General features: G+C 44.1%; 1 protein-coding gene across 1 annotated transcript in view; it reads right to left on the bottom strand.

The window, feature by feature from the left end:
• Positions 1 to 18,942, bottom strand: part of LOC127629046 (chemokine-like protein TAFA-1) — an 85,320-nt gene that overhangs the window by 29,346 nt on the left and 37,032 nt on the right. The window contains exon 3 of the mRNA XM_052106061.1: positions 14,815 to 14,952. Coding sequence (XP_051962021.1) covers positions 14,815 to 14,952 — 138 coding nt within the window. The remainder of the gene's footprint in view (positions 1 to 14,814; positions 14,953 to 18,942) is intronic.

Below are 18,942 nucleotides of genomic sequence, written 5' to 3' on the forward strand. Positions count from 1 at the left end.
TCACTTGTCATTGTTTAAGAACTACACTTCCCAGCATCCACCTGCCATCATCACTGCCATTTTGTTCATTGTTCTCACCTGTGTCTTATTCAGTCATCACTCACTGTGTATTTAAGCCCTGCTTTTTATTCACTCCTGGTCGTTCGTTGTTTGTTGTTAGCCTGGTTTGTGTTCCTTGCCCTAGTTCTCTGTTTATGTTTATTTCCCCATTGAGGGTTTTTCCTTTGTTTATTTGTTTGTTCATTTAATAAAGAAGTCCTGCATTTAGATCCTCTCTCCTCGCTGCCTCATTCGTAACAGAACGAACGACCAGGAGTGAACAAAAAGCAGGGCTTAAATACACAGTGAGTGATGACTGAATAAGACACAGGTGAGAACAATGAACAAAATGGCAGTGATGATGGCAGGTGGATGCTGGGAAGTGTAGTTCTTAAACAAGGAGCTACACAAGGGACAAAAGTGAAAACTAAGGAATGCAAAGGTGACAAAAATGGCAGACAAAGGGCAACAGAGAAACAAGACAAGGTATATGTAACAACAGTACTACAGATAACACAACAGTTCTCAAACAAATGGAGGAAATTGATATAAGGATTACTTAGTATGAAAGGGAGATCAGGGAACTTATGAAAAATAATTTTTTAAGAGATGAAAGTGATTATAAGACGGGATATTTATACCCTTGGTCAAAGGAGAATATCATGTCCAACTCCAAGTATTCTTTTACATCTCTACGAATACCCTCAACCAGAAAACTAGGAGTTGAGTCTTCAAAGTAAAATCAGAGAAAAAGATTTCCTTCACACTTTAAACCACAAACGCATCAACATAACAGTTTTCCTTTTTTGGATCAAAACCAGTTTCCTCCCTTAGGACCGCCAATGAACAAATTTCCATCCAATCAAACCTCAAGACAAAGTCTACACGGGGCAAAAGGAGGAGGCCTACTCCATCGGCCATGGACCAGATCACAACATCACCCAAGAGGTCAGAGATCAGCCTAAGTAAGAGTGAATTAACCTCCACCCAAATATCTGTACTTGAATTAGGCATATCTTTCATATCCACTCCTTCTGTAAGTAATTTTTAGCTTTATTTGAATCTACAAAATTGTTTAGAAATGTTTTTTTATGAACACTATTTGTAACCCAGCCTCTACCCCCAAGAGCACTTTTCAAATCAAGAGCACTTTTATCACTATGAATCACACAATAGAAACATATGTAAATTGACAGAATGTTTAAAAAAATCACTTGAAAAATGGGAAGTTTGTCCACAGAAATATCTCCAGAGCACAACAAATAGCATTTTCTGAACTTATTTTAAGTTTATTGTAATTAAACCTGCTGACAAGGGTGGTGCCATTGTTGTAATGACAAGATGGACTATGAATCTGAATTATACAGACAACTTAACAAGTTTCTATAAGAGTTTCGCAGGGGATCTAACCCAAAAATTTCAGGATGAGCTATGTTTCCTTGAAGATGGTGTTCTCATTGGTGATATTTCCCCTAAAGAATCAACTTTTTTTACTCAGTGAACATCCTTTGAAGGCTTTCTTATAAATATTTACAAAAATCCACAAAAAATCTTGAGAATCCCCCAGGTAGACCCTTCATCCCTAGGATGGGTATTCCCACAGACAAAATCTTGAGTTTTGTTAAATCATATTAAAAATGTTGTCCCCAATTTAAAATCTTATATTAAAGACTGCACTGAGTTTTTGCTTTTTAAGAGATCCACCACAAATTGATGCTGGCACAATCTTGTGCACCCTTAATATAGAACCTCTTTACACACACATCGTCCAGAGCAAAGGACTTGAGGCATTAAACATTTTCATAATTTGAGGACAATGACAAAAAGCCTTTTTAACCAGTTTGGCCTCTTTTGTTTTAAAAAGGAACATTTTCTTCTTCAATGATACCCCATATTTACAGATTTCAGGAACTGCAATGGGATAAAAAAAATGGCACCTAGTTGTGCATACCTGTTTGTGGGCCTTTTGGAAGAAACTGTATTATACAAACCACAAAAATGTTTAAAAAAAAAAACTTTCCTCTCATACTGTACATCATATCATACAAAAGACACATTTATGAGGTTTTTATACACTGGAAAGGCCCAGTTACCACTCTTCATGATTTCGTGCACTTTTCACGTTGTGCCGGAGAAGCGACACTAGGGGTCTCTCTTGAGCGCCGATAATCACCTCTGATCTATTGAAAAGGGCCAATGGGAGTTGGCAGTCAGTATTTGCATACCCCGCCCCCGGACATACGGGTATTTAAGCGGGACAAATACAGGAGTTCATTCAGGATTTTTCTGAGGAGCCGGAAATGGTCCGGCCACAACAGTGGCTCGGTTCAGCGACATGGCGGAGGAAAGACACAACGTGTCGTTCCCTCCCTCGGGGAACGGAGGTTACATACGTAACCAAACGTTCCCCTTCTGTCGCTCTCTCCATGTTGTGTCGGAGAAGCGACACTAGGGGACCCATTCCAATCTTGCCATGCGCTGAACCGTGTACGTGAACCGCCGATACAGAGGCGGGCAGGGATTTCATCCAGTGCCGCGCATCGTCTATACCTGGCTGCACGTACCCTTCCCCAGTGCCCCATAAGAACATCGGGATCCTTCTAGTTACCCTGGGAGGGGAACAAGGCGATGTTTGCCAACATGGGAATGGGCCAGCCTGGCTGGGCCTCTTTTCTCTCTATATTTCTCGCATAGAGCAATCACGGCCGGGGCCCTTACACGCATATAGGGAAGGGGTCTTACCCAGACCCTCGCGGAGACCACACCTGCCCTTTTTCTTGGGGAGGAAAAGTGGTAGACACGTCACACAGCCGTCTTAGGGCTCATGTGGAAAGTATGGCGCGGTGGTAGATCCAGCCTCGAAGGGGGAGTTGCTACAGCACGGCGACCGGGCAGCTGTAACTGCCTAAGGGAGACACGGGGGTCCGCTCGTAAGGGGACAGAACCGTGGAATTACACACAGGGGGAGTCCGAACAGGAGGCCTTCTTATTTTACCTGTGGAGCCCCTATAACAGTACAGGGTGGCCACCAGGGTACCCGCAGTGGCTTGGGTCGGCGAGTTCCTCCGCTGAACCGCGGACCCGGAGGGCTGGGGAGGAATCAACCAGGGTCCCGACTCAGAGTGGGGCACCCTGGGAAGAAGGCGCACTACTTTACCTTGACGCCAGGAAAGGGCGCTGAGCGCAAGCGATCCACCCGGCCGGTCGGTCTACGTGTTACCGAGTTCTACGGGCTCGGACCTGAGAAAACATGAGACGCAACCGACTCAATGCGGAGGTTGTAAAACCTCGTGAAGGTGTTGGGTGTTGCCCAACCCGCGGTTCTACAGATGTCTGCTAGGGAGGTGCCCTTGGCCAGTGCCCACGAGGACGCAACACCCCTTGTTGAGTGAGCTCGGACCCACAAGGGTAGGGGCACGGCCTGGGTGTGATAAGCCAGTGTGATGGCATCGACAACCCAGTGGGCGAGCCTCTGTTTGGAGACGGCATTCCCTTTCTGCCGTCCCCCAAAGCAGACAAAGAGCTGGTCAGAGCGTCTGGTGCTCTGTGTGCGGTCCAGGTAAATGCGCAGGGCGCGCGACTGGACACAGCAACGAAAGGGCTGGGTCTGCCTCCTCCCGGGCAGCGCTTGCAGGTTCACTACCTGATCTCGGAATGGTGTGGTAGGAACCTTGGGCACATAGCCCGGTCAGCGTCTTAGGATCACAGACGTATCTGCCGGACCAAACTCCAGGCAAGTGTCGCTGACAGAGAACGCTTGCAGGTCCCCGACCCTCTTGATGGAGGCGAAGCGATCAGCAGGGCCGTCTTAAGAGAGAGGGCCCTGAGTCCAATTGATTCAAGCGGCTCGAAGGGAGGTCTCTGGAGTCCCCAAGACTACCGAGAGATCCCAGGAGGGAACTAGGCCTGGCCGGGAGGGATTCAACCTCCGGGCGCCTCTCAGGAACCTGAGGATCAGGTCGTGCTTGCCCAAAGACTTGCCATCTACAGGATCGTGGTGGGCGGCAATGGCGGCAAAATAAACCTTGAGGGTGGACGGGGACAGCCTCCTGTCCAGCCTCTCCTGTAGGAACAGGAGCACTGACTTGATAGCGCATCTCTGCGGGTCTTCAGTTCGGGAAGAACACCAATGTGCGAACAAGCGCCACTTTAGGGCTTGAAGGTGCCTGGTAGAAGGGGCTCTGGCTTGGTTGATTGTATTCACAACGGTCGCCGGTAAGCCGCTAGCTCTTCCGCGTCCTGTCCAGGGACCAGACGTGGAGGTTCCAGAGGTCTGGGCGCGGGTGCCAGAGCGTGCCCCGTCCCTGAGAGAGGAGGTCCTTTCTCAGGGGAATTCGCCAGGGAGGAGCTGTCGCGAGAAGCCTGAGTTCCGAGAACCAAGTCCTAGTGGGCCAGTAGGGGGCCACTAACGTGACTTGCTCCTTGTCCTCCCTGAACTTGCACAGCACCGTGCAAGAAGGCTCACTGGGGAAATGCGTGACTTGCGCAGCCCCGAGGGCCAGCTGTGTGCCAGCTGCCTGTCCCAAGGGGAGCCTCTGTTAGGGCGCACCAGAGCGGGCAGTGGGAGGTTTCCTGGGAGGCAAACAGGTCTACCTGGGCCTTGCCGAACTGTTCCCAAATCAGCTGGACCGACTGGGGTGAAGCCTCCACTCCCGCCGGGCTGGCGTTGTCATGATAGCGCGTCCGCTACGACGCTGAGCTTGCCGGGATGTGAGTCGCTGCTGGCTCCATAGGAGGAAACGGCGGGCGAAGTTATGACATGTGGTGGGCGCAGCACGCCTTGGCGATTTATGTACGCCCCCACTGTGGTGCTGTCCGATCTCACGAGGACATGTTTGTTCCGAACTAACGGGAGGAACTTCCTGAGAGAAAGAAGGATGGTCAACAACTCCAGGCAATTGATGTGCCAACGCAGCGGGACCCCTTTCCAACGGCCCGCTGCTGCGTGCCCGCTGCACACGGCACCCCACCTGGACCGGGAGGCGTCGGTTGTGACCAGGATGCGTCGGGACACCTGCTGCAGGAGCACTCCTGCCCATAGAAAGCAGAGGTCTGTCCAGGGTCGGAGTGTTTTGAGGCAGGCGAGGGTGATCCTTACCCGATGTGTGCCGTGGTGCCATGCTTGTCTCAGGACTCGAGTCTGGAGCCAGTGCTGGAGTGGTCTCACATGCATCAATCCCAGCGGCGCGACCGCCGCGGAGGACGCCGTATGCCCCAGGAGCCTCTGGAAAAGTTTTAGAGGGACCACTGTGCCTGGCTTGAGGGAAGCGAGGCAGTCCAGCACCGACTGAGCACGCTCGCTCGTGAGACGTGCTGTCATTGAGACTGAGTCTAACTCCAACCCGAGAAAAGAGATGCTCTGAACCGGAGTGAGCTTGCTCTTTTCCCAGTTGACCTGAAGCCCCAAACGGCTGAGGTGCTGGAGCACCTGGTCTCTGTGTGTGCATAGTAACTCTCGAGAGTGTGCTAGGATGAGCCAGTCGTCGAGGTAGTTGAGAAATGCGGATGCCAGCTACTCGTAGTGGGGCAAGGGTCGCTTCTGCGACTTTCGTGAAAGACGCCAGGGGACAGAGACAGGCCAAGGGGAGGACTTTGTACTGGAACGCCTGGCCGTCGAACGCCAACCGTAAGAGGTGTCGTGGCAGAATTGAGACGTGGAAGTACGCCGCCCTTCAGGTCTACCGCTGCGAACCAATCTAGATGCTGAACGCCAGCCAGAATATTTCTCTGCGTGAGCATTTTGAACGGGAGTTTTAACAAGGCCCGATTGAAAACTCGCAAGTCCAGGATTGGTCGTAAGTCACGCCTTTCTTGGGTACAATGAAGTAAGGGCTGTAGAAACCCTTCCTCATTTCGGTTGGAGGGACGGGCTCTACCGCGCTCTTGGCTAAGAGGGTCGTGATTTCCGCGAGACGCCCCTGAAGGGGGCGGAGCCGGGCAAACTGAATTAGCGTAACCGAGTCGAATGGTCCGGTGCAGCCAGTGTGATGCGCTGGGAAGTGAAAGCCACGCTTCCCAGCTCTACGCTTAGGAGCACCAAAGGGACGCAGTATTTTGGACGTACCGGGCGGGCCTCGCGAGCGGGCGGAACAGGTAATGCAGCATCGCTCGTTGCGGCCTGAGGCTGAGGTGCTGAGAATAGACTCAAAGCACTTACCTTGCTCACGCGACCCGCAGGGGCAGGTTCGTGACTGAGGAGGAGGTCTGATGCTGGCGCCCTCTGGACTCGCCTGAACCGGCCGGCCGGGGACAGTCGTGGGCAGGCGGAAGGCGGATCGCCACGTCCCGTGTACCGGACTGTCGTAATCTGAAAGCAGATTGCCGTGAGAATGGCATTTGCGGGCCAGGTGACCCAGAGGCAAAGGAAATAGCTCTATTATTGAGAATGTGGAAAATGTAAAACAAAGGATTCTCCTCCCGCCCTCCACCGGGAACGGAGAGGTCTTACCACCTCCGAGCTAACGCCTCGGTCTCTGGGTCGGTCGCCTCAGGAGCTCTGGGAGCCTTCCGGGTCCTCGAGGGGGTCCGTGAGACGAGGGGGCGTCCCCTTTCTGCGGGGAGCTCAATGCGGGGCTGAGAGCTAGGCCCGCTCTCGTTCATTGAGGCGGAGCACCACTTCCTTTCTTCCTTGAAAGCCGCAGGAGGAACCTGGCGGCAGGTTTGCGGCGGGGCAGGACGTGTGACCTGGCCTCCGTCTGTTTCTTCACCACTGAGGACTGCTGGGTGGAGTCGTCAGGTGGTGTCACCGAATAGAGCTGGGAGACTGGAGAGTTTTGAGAAAGCGTGCTTTGTCTACCTCCTGTACTACGACCAGATCCAGTCCATTTGTTATGTTTCTGGACCACGAGGGTGGACATCGCCTGTCCGAGTGCAGTTCCTGCAGCACGTCAAGAACAGGACTACCCAAGTGCAAATCTTGAAGTGCCTTGGCCCGTGGACTTGCAGGGAGGGGCCATGGCATGCAGGGGGAGCGGTCTGGGACCGTTCTACCGCCGAGGGTAGTGAGAGCGAGGAGCGAGGAAGCTTGGCTCGCTCAGCTCGCCGTGCACGCCCGGAAGGAATGGGGCGCTGCTGTGGGCGCACACCAGCCCATGAATCATCAAGCCCGGGAAGCATAGCGGATCTCCGCGGCGCCAGGCTCAGGCTGGGCAAGCAGACCCGTAGGTGGCGGCCCAGGCGAAGTTATCTGCATCCGATGCCGCTGTGACGCTCTCCGATGCAGTGGTGATGTCGTCATCCAATGGCCGTTAGGCGGACCGCGCTTATCCCGAAGCTCATGAGGGGAGCAAGCAAGCGTGCAGGGGGGGGGGGTTTCGAGCGGTATTTACCCGGCGAAACGCAGCCCGCCATTATCCCGGATCATCTTCATCGCCGCGGCGCCTCGCGCCAATCCCGTGAGGAAGGAGGCGAGGAGCGGAGGGCGGCTGAAGTGGCTTTCTTCCTCACAAGAAAGCAGAGATCGCAACACTGCTGCAGCTATGTTCTCAGGCTGAAAACATAACCCATTGGAGAGCATGCTCATCCCGAGCCCGACGGAAAACAGCAAGCGTGCCGGGAGGCGGGGGTTTCAAGGGGTTCACCCGGCTAAACGCAGCCCGCCATTGACCCCAGATCGCTTATCGCCATCGGCGCCTGCCTCAATCCCGTGGGAAGGAGGCGAGGCGCTGGGCGGCTGAAGCGCTCTCTCACTACAAGAGAAAGCCTATGACCGCAATGCTGTCATGGCTATGTTTTCGTACTGAAAACATAGACCATTCATAAAAACGCTGCCTGCATGTTTCGCAACCCAGGTACGCCAGGCGGTTTTTATGACTGTCAGAGGTGGGGAGAAATCACCGCCTCCAAAAACTACACAGGGGTGGAAAGGCATCTTCAGAAAGACGCGTCCTGAAAAGGACGTTCAACGCCGCTGTGTTTGCTCTTTTAGAGAAATTTACTCTTTTAAGGAAAATAACTCTTTTAATATACACAGTGTGTATGTGTCCCGTGGGAAGGAGGCGAGGCGCGGGGGGCGGCTGAAGCGGCTCTCTCTCACTACAAGAGAAAGCCTATGACCGCAATGCTGTCATGGCTATGTTTTCGTACTGAAAACATAGACCATTCATAAAAACGCTGCCTGCATGTTTCACGAACCCAGGTACGCCAGGCGGTTTTATGACTGTCAGAGGTGGGGAGAAATCACCGCCTCCAAAAACTACACAGGGGCGGAAAGGCATCTTCAGAAAGACGCGTCCTGAAAAGGACGCTCAACGCCGCTGTGTTTGCTCTTTTAGAGAAATTTACTCTTTTAAGGAAAATAACTCTTTTAATATACACAGTGTGTATGTGTGTCTGCGCTGTCGAGCTCAGGGGCAACAATGCACGCCATGCAAAGTGAAGGAGAAAGCCGCTGTTGTGCGCCGTCAAGATCCAACAGCATGCAGATCGTCAGAGGAAACAGGAACGTTTTATAGTGGTGTGGAAACTCGCAGCAACTGCAGACAGACCATCGGCTCCGAAGAAATTTTCTGAATGAACTCCCATATTTGCCCCGCTTAAATACCCGTATGTCTGGGGGCGGGGTATGCAAATACTGACTGCCAACTCCCATTGGCCCTTTTCAATAGATCAGAGGTGAATATCGGCGCTCAAGAGAGACCCCTAGTGTCGCTTCTCCGACACAACGTGGAGAGAGCGACAGAAGGGGAACCACTGACTTCAGCTAGGTAGTCAAAAAATATTGGCATGTGTTAAAAAGTGATCCAGATCTAAAAGATTTTAAGATCCACCTCTTATCTATGGAGTTAGAATCATGCCATAACCTCACACACACACAAAACGTGTTTTACTCACACCCAACGATTCACAAACAAACTCAGTGTGGTTTGCAAATACAAAACATCACTCACAAACTAATGCATTTTGTTCTGCAAATAAAAAACGTACCTATCAAACAAATACAGTATGTTTTACATATACATAGAAACGTATTTCTTCAATGACAAAAATATTCTCCAAGTACAAACTAAAATCTTTCAAGTACAAAACAAAATTCTACAAGTACAAAACAAAATCCTTCAAGTACAAAACAAAATTCTACAAGTACGAAAAACTGTCACGTGACTTTTGGCACTAATTTTCCGCCTTGCTGATCCACACACAAATGCCTTAAGATCCACACACATGCTAGTAAATTGTCATGTAATTCGCGACTCCACAATATCAGGTGGCGCCGCCACGGACATGGAAAGAGAAGAGAAGAAGAAACGTTAGCGTGGGTAGGGTGTTTTGAACACGATGAGTGGCCAACAGGTGAGTTTGCAGTCGTTGCTGGTGAAAAATCAAATGTTAACTAACTAAACTCCAGAATGCAGCCAGTTTGGTTCTCTTTAATCTTTTTTTTTTGTCGTCTTTTTGACACCTTCAAATCCTTTTATTTCAACATTGTCTCCTGGGTTGTTTGCTGTCAGTTAAACAAAGTTATTGTATTTTTTTGGTTGTTCCAACCCCCCAGATATTTTAAGATTGTATTCACACTACAATAAAAATAATACAATCTACATGTCTTTGGTTTGAACATTCATTATGATATTAAGAGAGCTGAAAGTCCGCTGCTAGCACTGCTTGAGGAAAGCTATGCTTCCTGCTGGTCTGATTTGATTAAACAGAGAAAAATCAAACATGAGACAACCTCACTGATTCTGAAATATTTATTTGGTTTTAGTGTGAAAAGAAATGATAGGCCTATACTGTAACATCTCTTACAAACCAGTTATTAGCAGGGGCACTATTCTGTAAATAAGTGTTCTTTTGTTACCCAAATGTATGTAGAGAATGTGAGAGTGTATTTGTGCTACAATTGCATCGAATCAGGTCCTTTGCTGAGTACGTTTTACTGTAAGCCTAGTAAGTGCTGGACATACTGCACAGTAAGTAGGTAGATGTCTGAGCCATGTGATTGGGAGTGTCCCAGGGGATTTATGGCTGCCCTTAGTGCTGCCATTTGCTCATCACTCAGTACATCGCCCATCTCAGGAACAGTGACACCATGGTGTGGCTCATCAGGCAGACCACTGTCCTCCCAGTCCAAATGTGGTAGGTACAATCCCTGAAAAGACATGTAAAGTGTTTATGTAGAGCAGTGGTTTTCAAACATTTTTACATCAAGGACCCGGACCACATTTGATAACATTTTGAAACAAACTCCAGAAATACACAATATTTATTCTGAGACTGAATAACATTACTTTCTGTCAATGTATGTTCAAATTAATGTCAATGGGATGCATTTTTGGTGAAATTTATAAAGAAATTTGTGGAAAAAATCAATTTCTATAAAAAAGTCAGAATTAAAAAGTTGTGTGTATATATATATATATATATATATATATATATATATATATATATATATATATATATAAAAGACCCCTTGAACCTCCCTCTAGTTTATTCTTAAAACTGATTGAATATACTTTAATTCAATTAAAATCTTCGCACATACTTAGCGACTGTGGCTGTTTCTGCTTACACTTTAACCTCTTGTAGTATTTATAACTGTTCCATGAACATATTAGCACCAAATATCTCCACATCTTTTCACGTGAATTAGCGAGCAGCAGTCAGCTAAAAAAGTTTGCGCTAATGACATTTCAACTCCTATAAACTCTTCACAATTAAAGCCTCCCGTGACTTTGTTATTTCAGTGACTTAACATGACTCCTCAGATGGTGCTTAAACAAATGTGTGTGGCCTGAGGTGGTCTTCACTTCAAAATTCGCCTTAAGACCAAGACGTTATCAAGTGTAACATTATATGTGACCATAGTATAGTTTAATTTAGTTAAGTTAGAAACAAAATGAAAAATTAGCCTAATCAGTGTAAGCTAGGTTAGCTCCTGCGGTACCATAAGCTATACACATATAAATATGTATATGTATATATATCTCACCCTACCCACGACAGACATTCCTGGAGTTTAGTTAGTTAACATTTGATTTTTCACCAGCAACTACTGCAAACTCACCTGCTGGCCACTCATCGTGTTCAAAACACCCTACCCACGCTAACGTTTCTTCTTCTCTTCTCTTTCCATGTCCGTGGCGGCGCCACCTGATGTTGTGGAGTGCGAATTACATGACAATTTACTAGCATGTGTGTGGATCTTAAGGCATTTGTGTGTGGATCAGCAAGGCGGAAAATTAGTGCCAAAAGTCACGTGACAGTTTTTCGTACTTGTAGAATTTTGTTTTGTACTTGAAGGATTTTGTTTTGTACTTGTAGAATTTTGTTTTGTACTTGAAAGATTTTAGTTTGTACTTGGAGAATATTTTTGTCATTGAAGAAATACGTTTCTATGTATATGTAAAACATACTGTATTTGTTTGATAGGTACGTTTTTTTATTTGCAGAAAAAAATGCATTAGTTTGTGAGTGATGTTTTGTATTTGCAAACCACACTGAGTTGTGTGTGAGGTTTTGGCATGATTCTAACTCCATACTTATCACCTACAAATGTGCCACAAACATTAGGTAATTAGATAACTATTAGGTAAGTAATTAGAGCTCATCTCCCAATGGAACCTGTAACTAATACCCATACAGGACCAGTTCCTCTTGGAAACATTAAATGTGGTAACTGTATTAATTGCCTGTATATAAGAAATGTTAAGTTTTTTAATCATCCAGTATACCCCTATAATACAAAACATTTTATATACATAATTCAATGCCCTTAGAAACATATCGTTGTCTAAAAGACCATATAACTGAATACAGAAGTTCAATTTGAAGGAGTGACCTTGCCAATCCCGTGGCAAGACACCATAAAGAACATAACCATACCATGCCCTCATTTTTGTTCTTTGGTATTGAAAATATAAAATCCCCAGCAAGAGGAGGCAACACTGATCAGCTCTGTTAAAATAGAGAGTTTTTTTTTATTATTATTTTAATTTAAAGAGTCTGTTCCCAGACGGTATGAATGAAGAGTTCTTATGAATTTTTAAATGATTTCAAATTTTATCAACTCTTTGTTTATAATTATTTTAGACATATTACAATTGTTCATGTATTTTTCAAAATGTTTGGTTATGTTTTTATGTATTTTAATTAGATGAGAAACATTTCTACAATTCACAAGAAGATACCATTGGTTGAAATTTAATCAGATGTTTTCTTTTCACTATAATATAATTGGATTTATACCATGTGATTTCATTCTAGCCCAAATCACTGCGATGAAATCAACATTTATATCATGTCTCGGTGAGTCCGCCAGTTTGCTCCATTGTATTTACATTCTTTTCATGTGTTTCAGGTGCCGCTGGAATGTGGAATGAGCATTTCCATGGGATTCCTGATTGTTTCCATGGGAACGCTGATCATGCCAACTTTCAGCTGGCGACCGGAACATGATCGTTGTTTGATCTCTGCCTATATTTACCCCACTCTGTTTCGTGTTCATTGCTAGATTATTTTGTGTGTTTAGTTACTCACCGCTCTCTCTGCCCTAGTCAGTCCTGTTGCATGTTTTCTGCATTGGTTACCAGTCTTCGCCGTCGTGCTGGATTGTGGTTACCTTCCTGTTGGTTGCATCGCTCTCCTTGACTCTTCACCTGTGTATTACTCATCGGTCATCCCTCTAGACTGGATCTGCTCTTCACACTACTACGATGCACACAAATCTATGAACACACTATCCTTCAGAGGATTCCTCGCGGGTCTGCATTTCACACTACCACAACGCACACAACCCTGCGAACACACTCCTGGAATGATGGAAAAGGCTAATTGCATTTCCCTTGAACATGAAATACATCCTTACTAGAGGTCAAGCTGAATAAATCTGCAAAGGAATGTGAATTTGGAAATAAAGACATTTTTTCAGGGTAGTTTTCAAATAAACCATAACAAATCTGAACGTTTTATTTCTGTCAATGCGGTTGCTGTAGGCTAGTTTTGTTTTGAAATATTTTGTGTGCTTTGCAAAGTCCGTAGTGTCATGGACCCCAAACACTGTTTATTGTAAAATATTTTATATGGAATCATAAATACAAAAGCAGTTTATTTATAAATGATTTAAATATACATTTTGGATTATATGAGCAAGCAAATGTGCATTCTTCTGTTTAAGATGATGATGTTATAGGGATGCACAACAAACACAAATGAAACAAGTTTAAATAAAGATAAAAATGGATTATCTTCTAAAAGAAAATGAAACAAAGTATTTTTTACACTGATCGGCTTGATCACATTTAAAGCTGAAGTGTGTAATTTTTTCACCAGTGCCACCAAACAGAATTGCAAAAAAGTGAAGCTTGAATTAAATTATTCATACTTTTTTCTCTCATTCCCTAATTACATTGTGTTGAGCAAAAAAAAATGCTCTTGCCATACAACAATATTCCCCATTAAAAACTTTTTACTCCAAAATAAATGAATTTTGAAACATTTATAAAATCATGACCACTCACATTAGATGAGGACACTAGTCATATCAGTAGCCTTCTAATGGTTTACATGGTGGAGGGGTGCCCTCATGGGGGCTGACATTTTAGAATGACATGACCAGCTGAATACTACTCACTTAATCTCAATTAGTCTTGTTATTGGACACTTTCACTCTTGAATTAAATTAATCATGGCTGATTGTGAATAGTGATTTTCTACAATGGCATCAGTAACTGAACACTATTGATTTTGAATTATTCTGCATCCACGCCACTAGGTGTCACTGTTAGCAACGGGATTGCTAACGATTCTGAGATGTGGAGGTTAGATGCTCCTCTGCAAGATACTGTATCATCCAAGTTAATGTTCTTTGATTATCTTGGGGTGCGTTGTGAGTGAGATATTCTCCCAGAAGTGTTGGTTTACAGCAGCTCATTTGTCAAAAGGACAGAGCATTAATAATGAAAAGCCCTGAGGATCTGAGCTTTTCTAGGACAGGGACATTGCAAGAGCGACCCTGAACACTGCTTATTCAAACTCAACACACCTTAAAAAGCTGCTCAGAATGTTTAAGTGCATTATTCCCTAACACAGCTGTACTATGCAAGCTTGTCCAAACACTGAACAGCTGCATTGAGCTTGTTTCAAAACAGTTGATCATCTGCCAAAAACGTGTTTACATACCATGCAACATAGCAAAGAGGCTATGTTCACCCAAAAATGGCAATTCAATCACTCTCATGTCGTTCCAAACCCCTATACTGTTATTTTTTTCTCTTTAAAACACAAAAGGAGAAATTTTAAAGATTTTTTACACATCTCTTTTCCATGAGTCCAGTTACAAGCCTTATGATGGGTTTGTTTGAGGAACAGACTGAAAATGAATTTAGTATTTATTCACTGAAAAACTTCCCCTCTGCTGTATCTCTCAAATCTCATTCTCCATCTCACATTTTCAAACTGGTGTGTTGTGTTCGATTCAGACACATGCAAAAATGAAAAGATTCTGTTAAGGTAGGTTATTTCTGGCACAATATTATTTTATCCAAACATGATTTTTTTGTGGAGAAGATTATCAGTGAATAACAACTTTAATTTCAGTCTGTTCCAAACTTAAACCAATCATATGGCTTTAGAAGACTTTAAATATAGCACAATTTCACTACTTTCATAGTGCTTTTTGTCCTTTTGGAGTTTACAGTCATAGTCATCTTTTGTATTTTTTGAATGACATGAATTTTTATTTTTGGTTGAGTTCTTCCTTTAAGGCACAACAGACATAGCTAATTTAAGATCTTTTCCATGGTTGTTATTAGACCACATGTGTAATTTTTCTTCACCTACCATCAACACAGGAGGGTTTATTCCTGGTGGTTCCTGCCACTTTCCCCGGTAAACAGGAACACTTCACTGTTTGAGATCTCTCTTCAATCTTGTTCTTGTTACAGCACCTGTGTGCCGCGATCACTTCACATGTCCCGCCTTCTGCCAAAAGATAAAGCCATCAGTAAACAAAACAAAAACTCCTGGCTTGCCACAAGAGTCTACATTTGCAATCATTATCTCATGCATGTCATCTTTCATGGTCCCCATATATTGCCACATAATTCATCATACATTTCAAAGTAGAAACTGCAGAAACTCATTAGGGAGGATGAGGTAGTGCTTTAGGAGTGGCTGATAAAAGAGAGGAGAGAAAGAGAAATGAGACATTAGAAAAGGCTTCTATAGGATAAAGGGAAAGGTGAGAGGTCTGGGTGACTGCTGCAATATGTCTAAGAGCACATTAATTGTGAGTGGTCTAGACTAGTGAACGGAAGTCCTTTAAGTGAGAGCCTGTAGGTTCCTATTGTATACTGAGAGTGAGTTACCAAACACCCATCCTTAAAGGGATAGTTCACTCAAAAAATTATTGTTTTTCTCATACTCCCATGCCATCCCCAATGTGTTTGACTTTCTATCTTCTGCTGAACACAATTTAAGATTTATAGAAGAATATCTCAGCTCTGTAGGTCCATACAATTCAAGTGAATGGTGACCAGAATTTTAAAGCTCAAAAAAGCACATAAAGGCAGCATTAAAATAATCCATACGACTCCAGTCTTTAAATCCAAATCTTCAGAAGCGATATGATAAGTGTGGGTGAGAAACAGATCAATATTTAGGTCCTTTTTTAAATGGCTTATTTGGATTTGGCATAAAAATCTGGCCCATAAATACTTGGTAGGCCTATATGATTGGCTGGCCCAGATGAACAAGCTCCTCCCAATCTTATTAAGCTTTCATTTATGGTATAAATTAATCATGGCTGATTATGAATTGCACATGACATGATTTTACAATGACATCCATAAATTAGAACTTTTTTTATGTGATGACGCATCTATGCTACTAGGTGTCAGCGCAACATAAACACACATTTTACTGAGCTCACCTTAAAGGAAAGGACAGCACCATTCTCTTCACTACATACTAAAAAACAAAAAAAAAAAACAGTAGTTGCAATGCTTTCTGGTTACCCTGTCTAAAGGAATGTTTGGTTGTGAGGACTCAAACAGACAAACCGCATTGTAAAAATCAGGAAACAATAATCTTTCAGAGAGTACTGTGTGGATTGTTGAGTTGGCCTTGTTTGTGCTTCTTTAATTATGAAAACTACTCTGCCCCAGTGGGGCTTCATTCTGAAAGCACAGGGGGTGGTTTTTCTTTAATGTGTAGTCTTAATTACATATTACAGACCCAGTTTCTGCTTTGATCTATCAAGAGAGCGAAAAAATGCAGGAGCTCGATTAAAATATCTCCACTCCTCAATAAGTGTAAACAGAGCAATGGGTCTCTCATTTGGGGATTTGAAAAAAAAGAGGGGAAAAAATTTAAATGCACTTTCAAAAATCAATAAAAATGTAAATAGCTTCTCCATCTCCAGCTTGCTTAGGATCTCATTACCAATAGATTGAAGTTAGTCAAAACAGGAGAGGAGAGATGAGAAATAGGAACAGAGCGCTGCCTGTTGACTGTTTTAACAGCATATCAGAACGTTTCAGAGTGACAAAGTGACAGTGGACAGCAAGCATCCATGCAGGGAGGTGATTGCTTTTTGTATTCTGTCACATTGTGTGCCTCGTTAGAAATTGATTGCTGAACCTCAGGGACTCAATGTTATCTCACAGAGGTCTCTGTGAGGCTTCTGCCTCCTATTAAACAGAGGGTCAGAGTACTTTTAAAGCTGTGGTAATGCACTGTCAAGTAACTTCGTTAACTGGACTTTATGCCATTTAAATACAGTATATGCATATACCATAGGGTTTAAAAGTCTGTGATCAACAGTGACAATGCTTCTATTTTCTTTTCTTATGTTATTAATGCAATGTTTGCATTATGAATTATAATTTGCATTGAAATTTAACATCAACTTTAGAATTCCTTAGTATTTGGCATGTCCCTCTTTTGCTTTAACAACAGCATACACTCAAGTTTGTGCAAAACCTGATGATCCATGTTATCTACCATGATTTAAAAGTGTTCCAAAGAGCATCTTGTGTGCTTCAGTGACACTGACCTTTTCTACAAAGGCGGTGGTCATGATCAATGGCCAATTTGCTTATTTGATAAGTGATTTAGAGAAGTGCAGAATCTTAAATACTTCTTCCTTATTTTATTTCATTACATTTTTATGTTTTAAAAGAACCTAAAACTTCTCTTTATTTCCAGGTTAAAATTAGATCTGAATCCTAGATTTTCAATGTGGTCTTAGACTTTTTGACTGTACAGTGTACTCAAACAGTTAACGATACATCTGTAGTGGTACTTTTGGATGAGGACACAAACAAACTGCACACTTAAAACTAGTGCAGCTAAAGAAAATCCTGTCCAAACTTCAGCTATTCTCCCAGCCGGGCAAAGGTTAGCGTGTTGATAGGTTTTGATATGTTAGAGGGGTTTGGGGCACTGGTTATGCTGGGATACCTGCTGACCAACCAACTAAAGCAGATAAACACCAGCTTTGCTGAATACAGGGTTGGTGAGGCTGGGATACCAGCCAGACCACCTGAAACCAGTTAAGGCCAATCTGTTTTTGTTTTTGTTTTATATCAGTGGAGCCTTTTTTACCATTGTGCCATTTTGTGGTTCATTTCTTCAAATGTATATCTGAAATGAAATCCAATATTCATCTGAACCCAAGAAGCTAGAACCCACTTTGCTGCTGTAATGTTATCTAACCATTGCTGGAACAGCTAAAAACCTTGAAAAATCTTGAATATAATTCCACGAAATTTCAAGGCAATCTTTGTGATTTAAATTTCTAGAAAAACCTATAGAGGACAATTGAATGGTGCTGAATTTCATTTTTCAAAAGATATATCATACAGTCACCCTTGGGGGGTGAGGGCTTCACCACTGACTGATCCAGTGGATGCACTGATAGCTTCTGTGGTAGGGAATCCTGCATTATACTGCTTACTACAAGGGCTATTTCAGGCACTTATTCAGTTTAATGGATATGAGACCAGGCCATCAGGGACCAATAAAGGCTCATTTTCCTGTAGCAGCCAGGGTGTGGAGGGAGGAAAATAGACAGCATATTACACACACGGGCTATAACTTTTACTCTTTATCTGTCTAATTAGCCAGCTGGAGTGTGCATGTGTGTGTGTGTGTGTGTGTGTGTGTGTGTGTGTGTGTGTGTGTGTATGTGTGTGCGTGTGTGTGTGTGTGTGTGTGTGTGTGTGTGTGTGTGTGTGTGTGTGTGTGTGTGTGTGTGTGTGGAGAAAGTGTGTTGCAAAAAGTACATTGAGTCTCAATTGTTCCATTCATCCACAGCCATCTGCGTTTGAGTTTTTTTTTTGTCTGACAGGCAAGTCATATCACAAGCTCTCAACTGCAAACAAACATGCTCTCAGGGGATATACAAACAGTGACAAATGAGCAGGCACAATACGGCTCTGCCTATGAAAAAACAAGGGACAAGGAAAATTTCAGTCACATGCACTGGAAAAAGAGTTAGAGGGGAAAAGGCATGATAGACAGAGGAGACCCAGTTTAGATGAGGACACAGAAATATTGCACATTAGTGCAACCAAACAATATGCTGACAAAATCCTGCTGAACAAAACAACTTAAAGCAGCCTAACGTTGTAAGTCTGGACATCTAGTAAGGTTAGTATGCTTTGATGGTTTAAGAGGGATTTTTAAAAATGGCTTTACCCCATTCCCTTTTCCTATTCCTTATAGATATTGTCTGTCACTACTACTTTTTTATTAGCCACCAGTGTATCACTCTAAACCAGGTCTATCTAAATCAAGCCTGCAAATGAGAACGTTTCAAAGCCCAAAACGAATAAGCTGATAAAGTTAAGGTTTTTTAAGGTGACCTTGATAGGATATAAGTTCTAGCCATACACTCTAACAGTGCTGTCAACAGTATGATGAGAGTGCAGACTGATCGCAAACTGCACTGCTATTACACACTGG

Source organism: Xyrauchen texanus, chromosome 35 (assembly GCF_025860055.1).
Source record: "Xyrauchen texanus isolate HMW12.3.18 chromosome 35, RBS_HiC_50CHRs, whole genome shotgun sequence".
NCBI lineage: Eukaryota > Metazoa > Chordata > Actinopteri > Cypriniformes > Catostomidae > Xyrauchen > Xyrauchen texanus.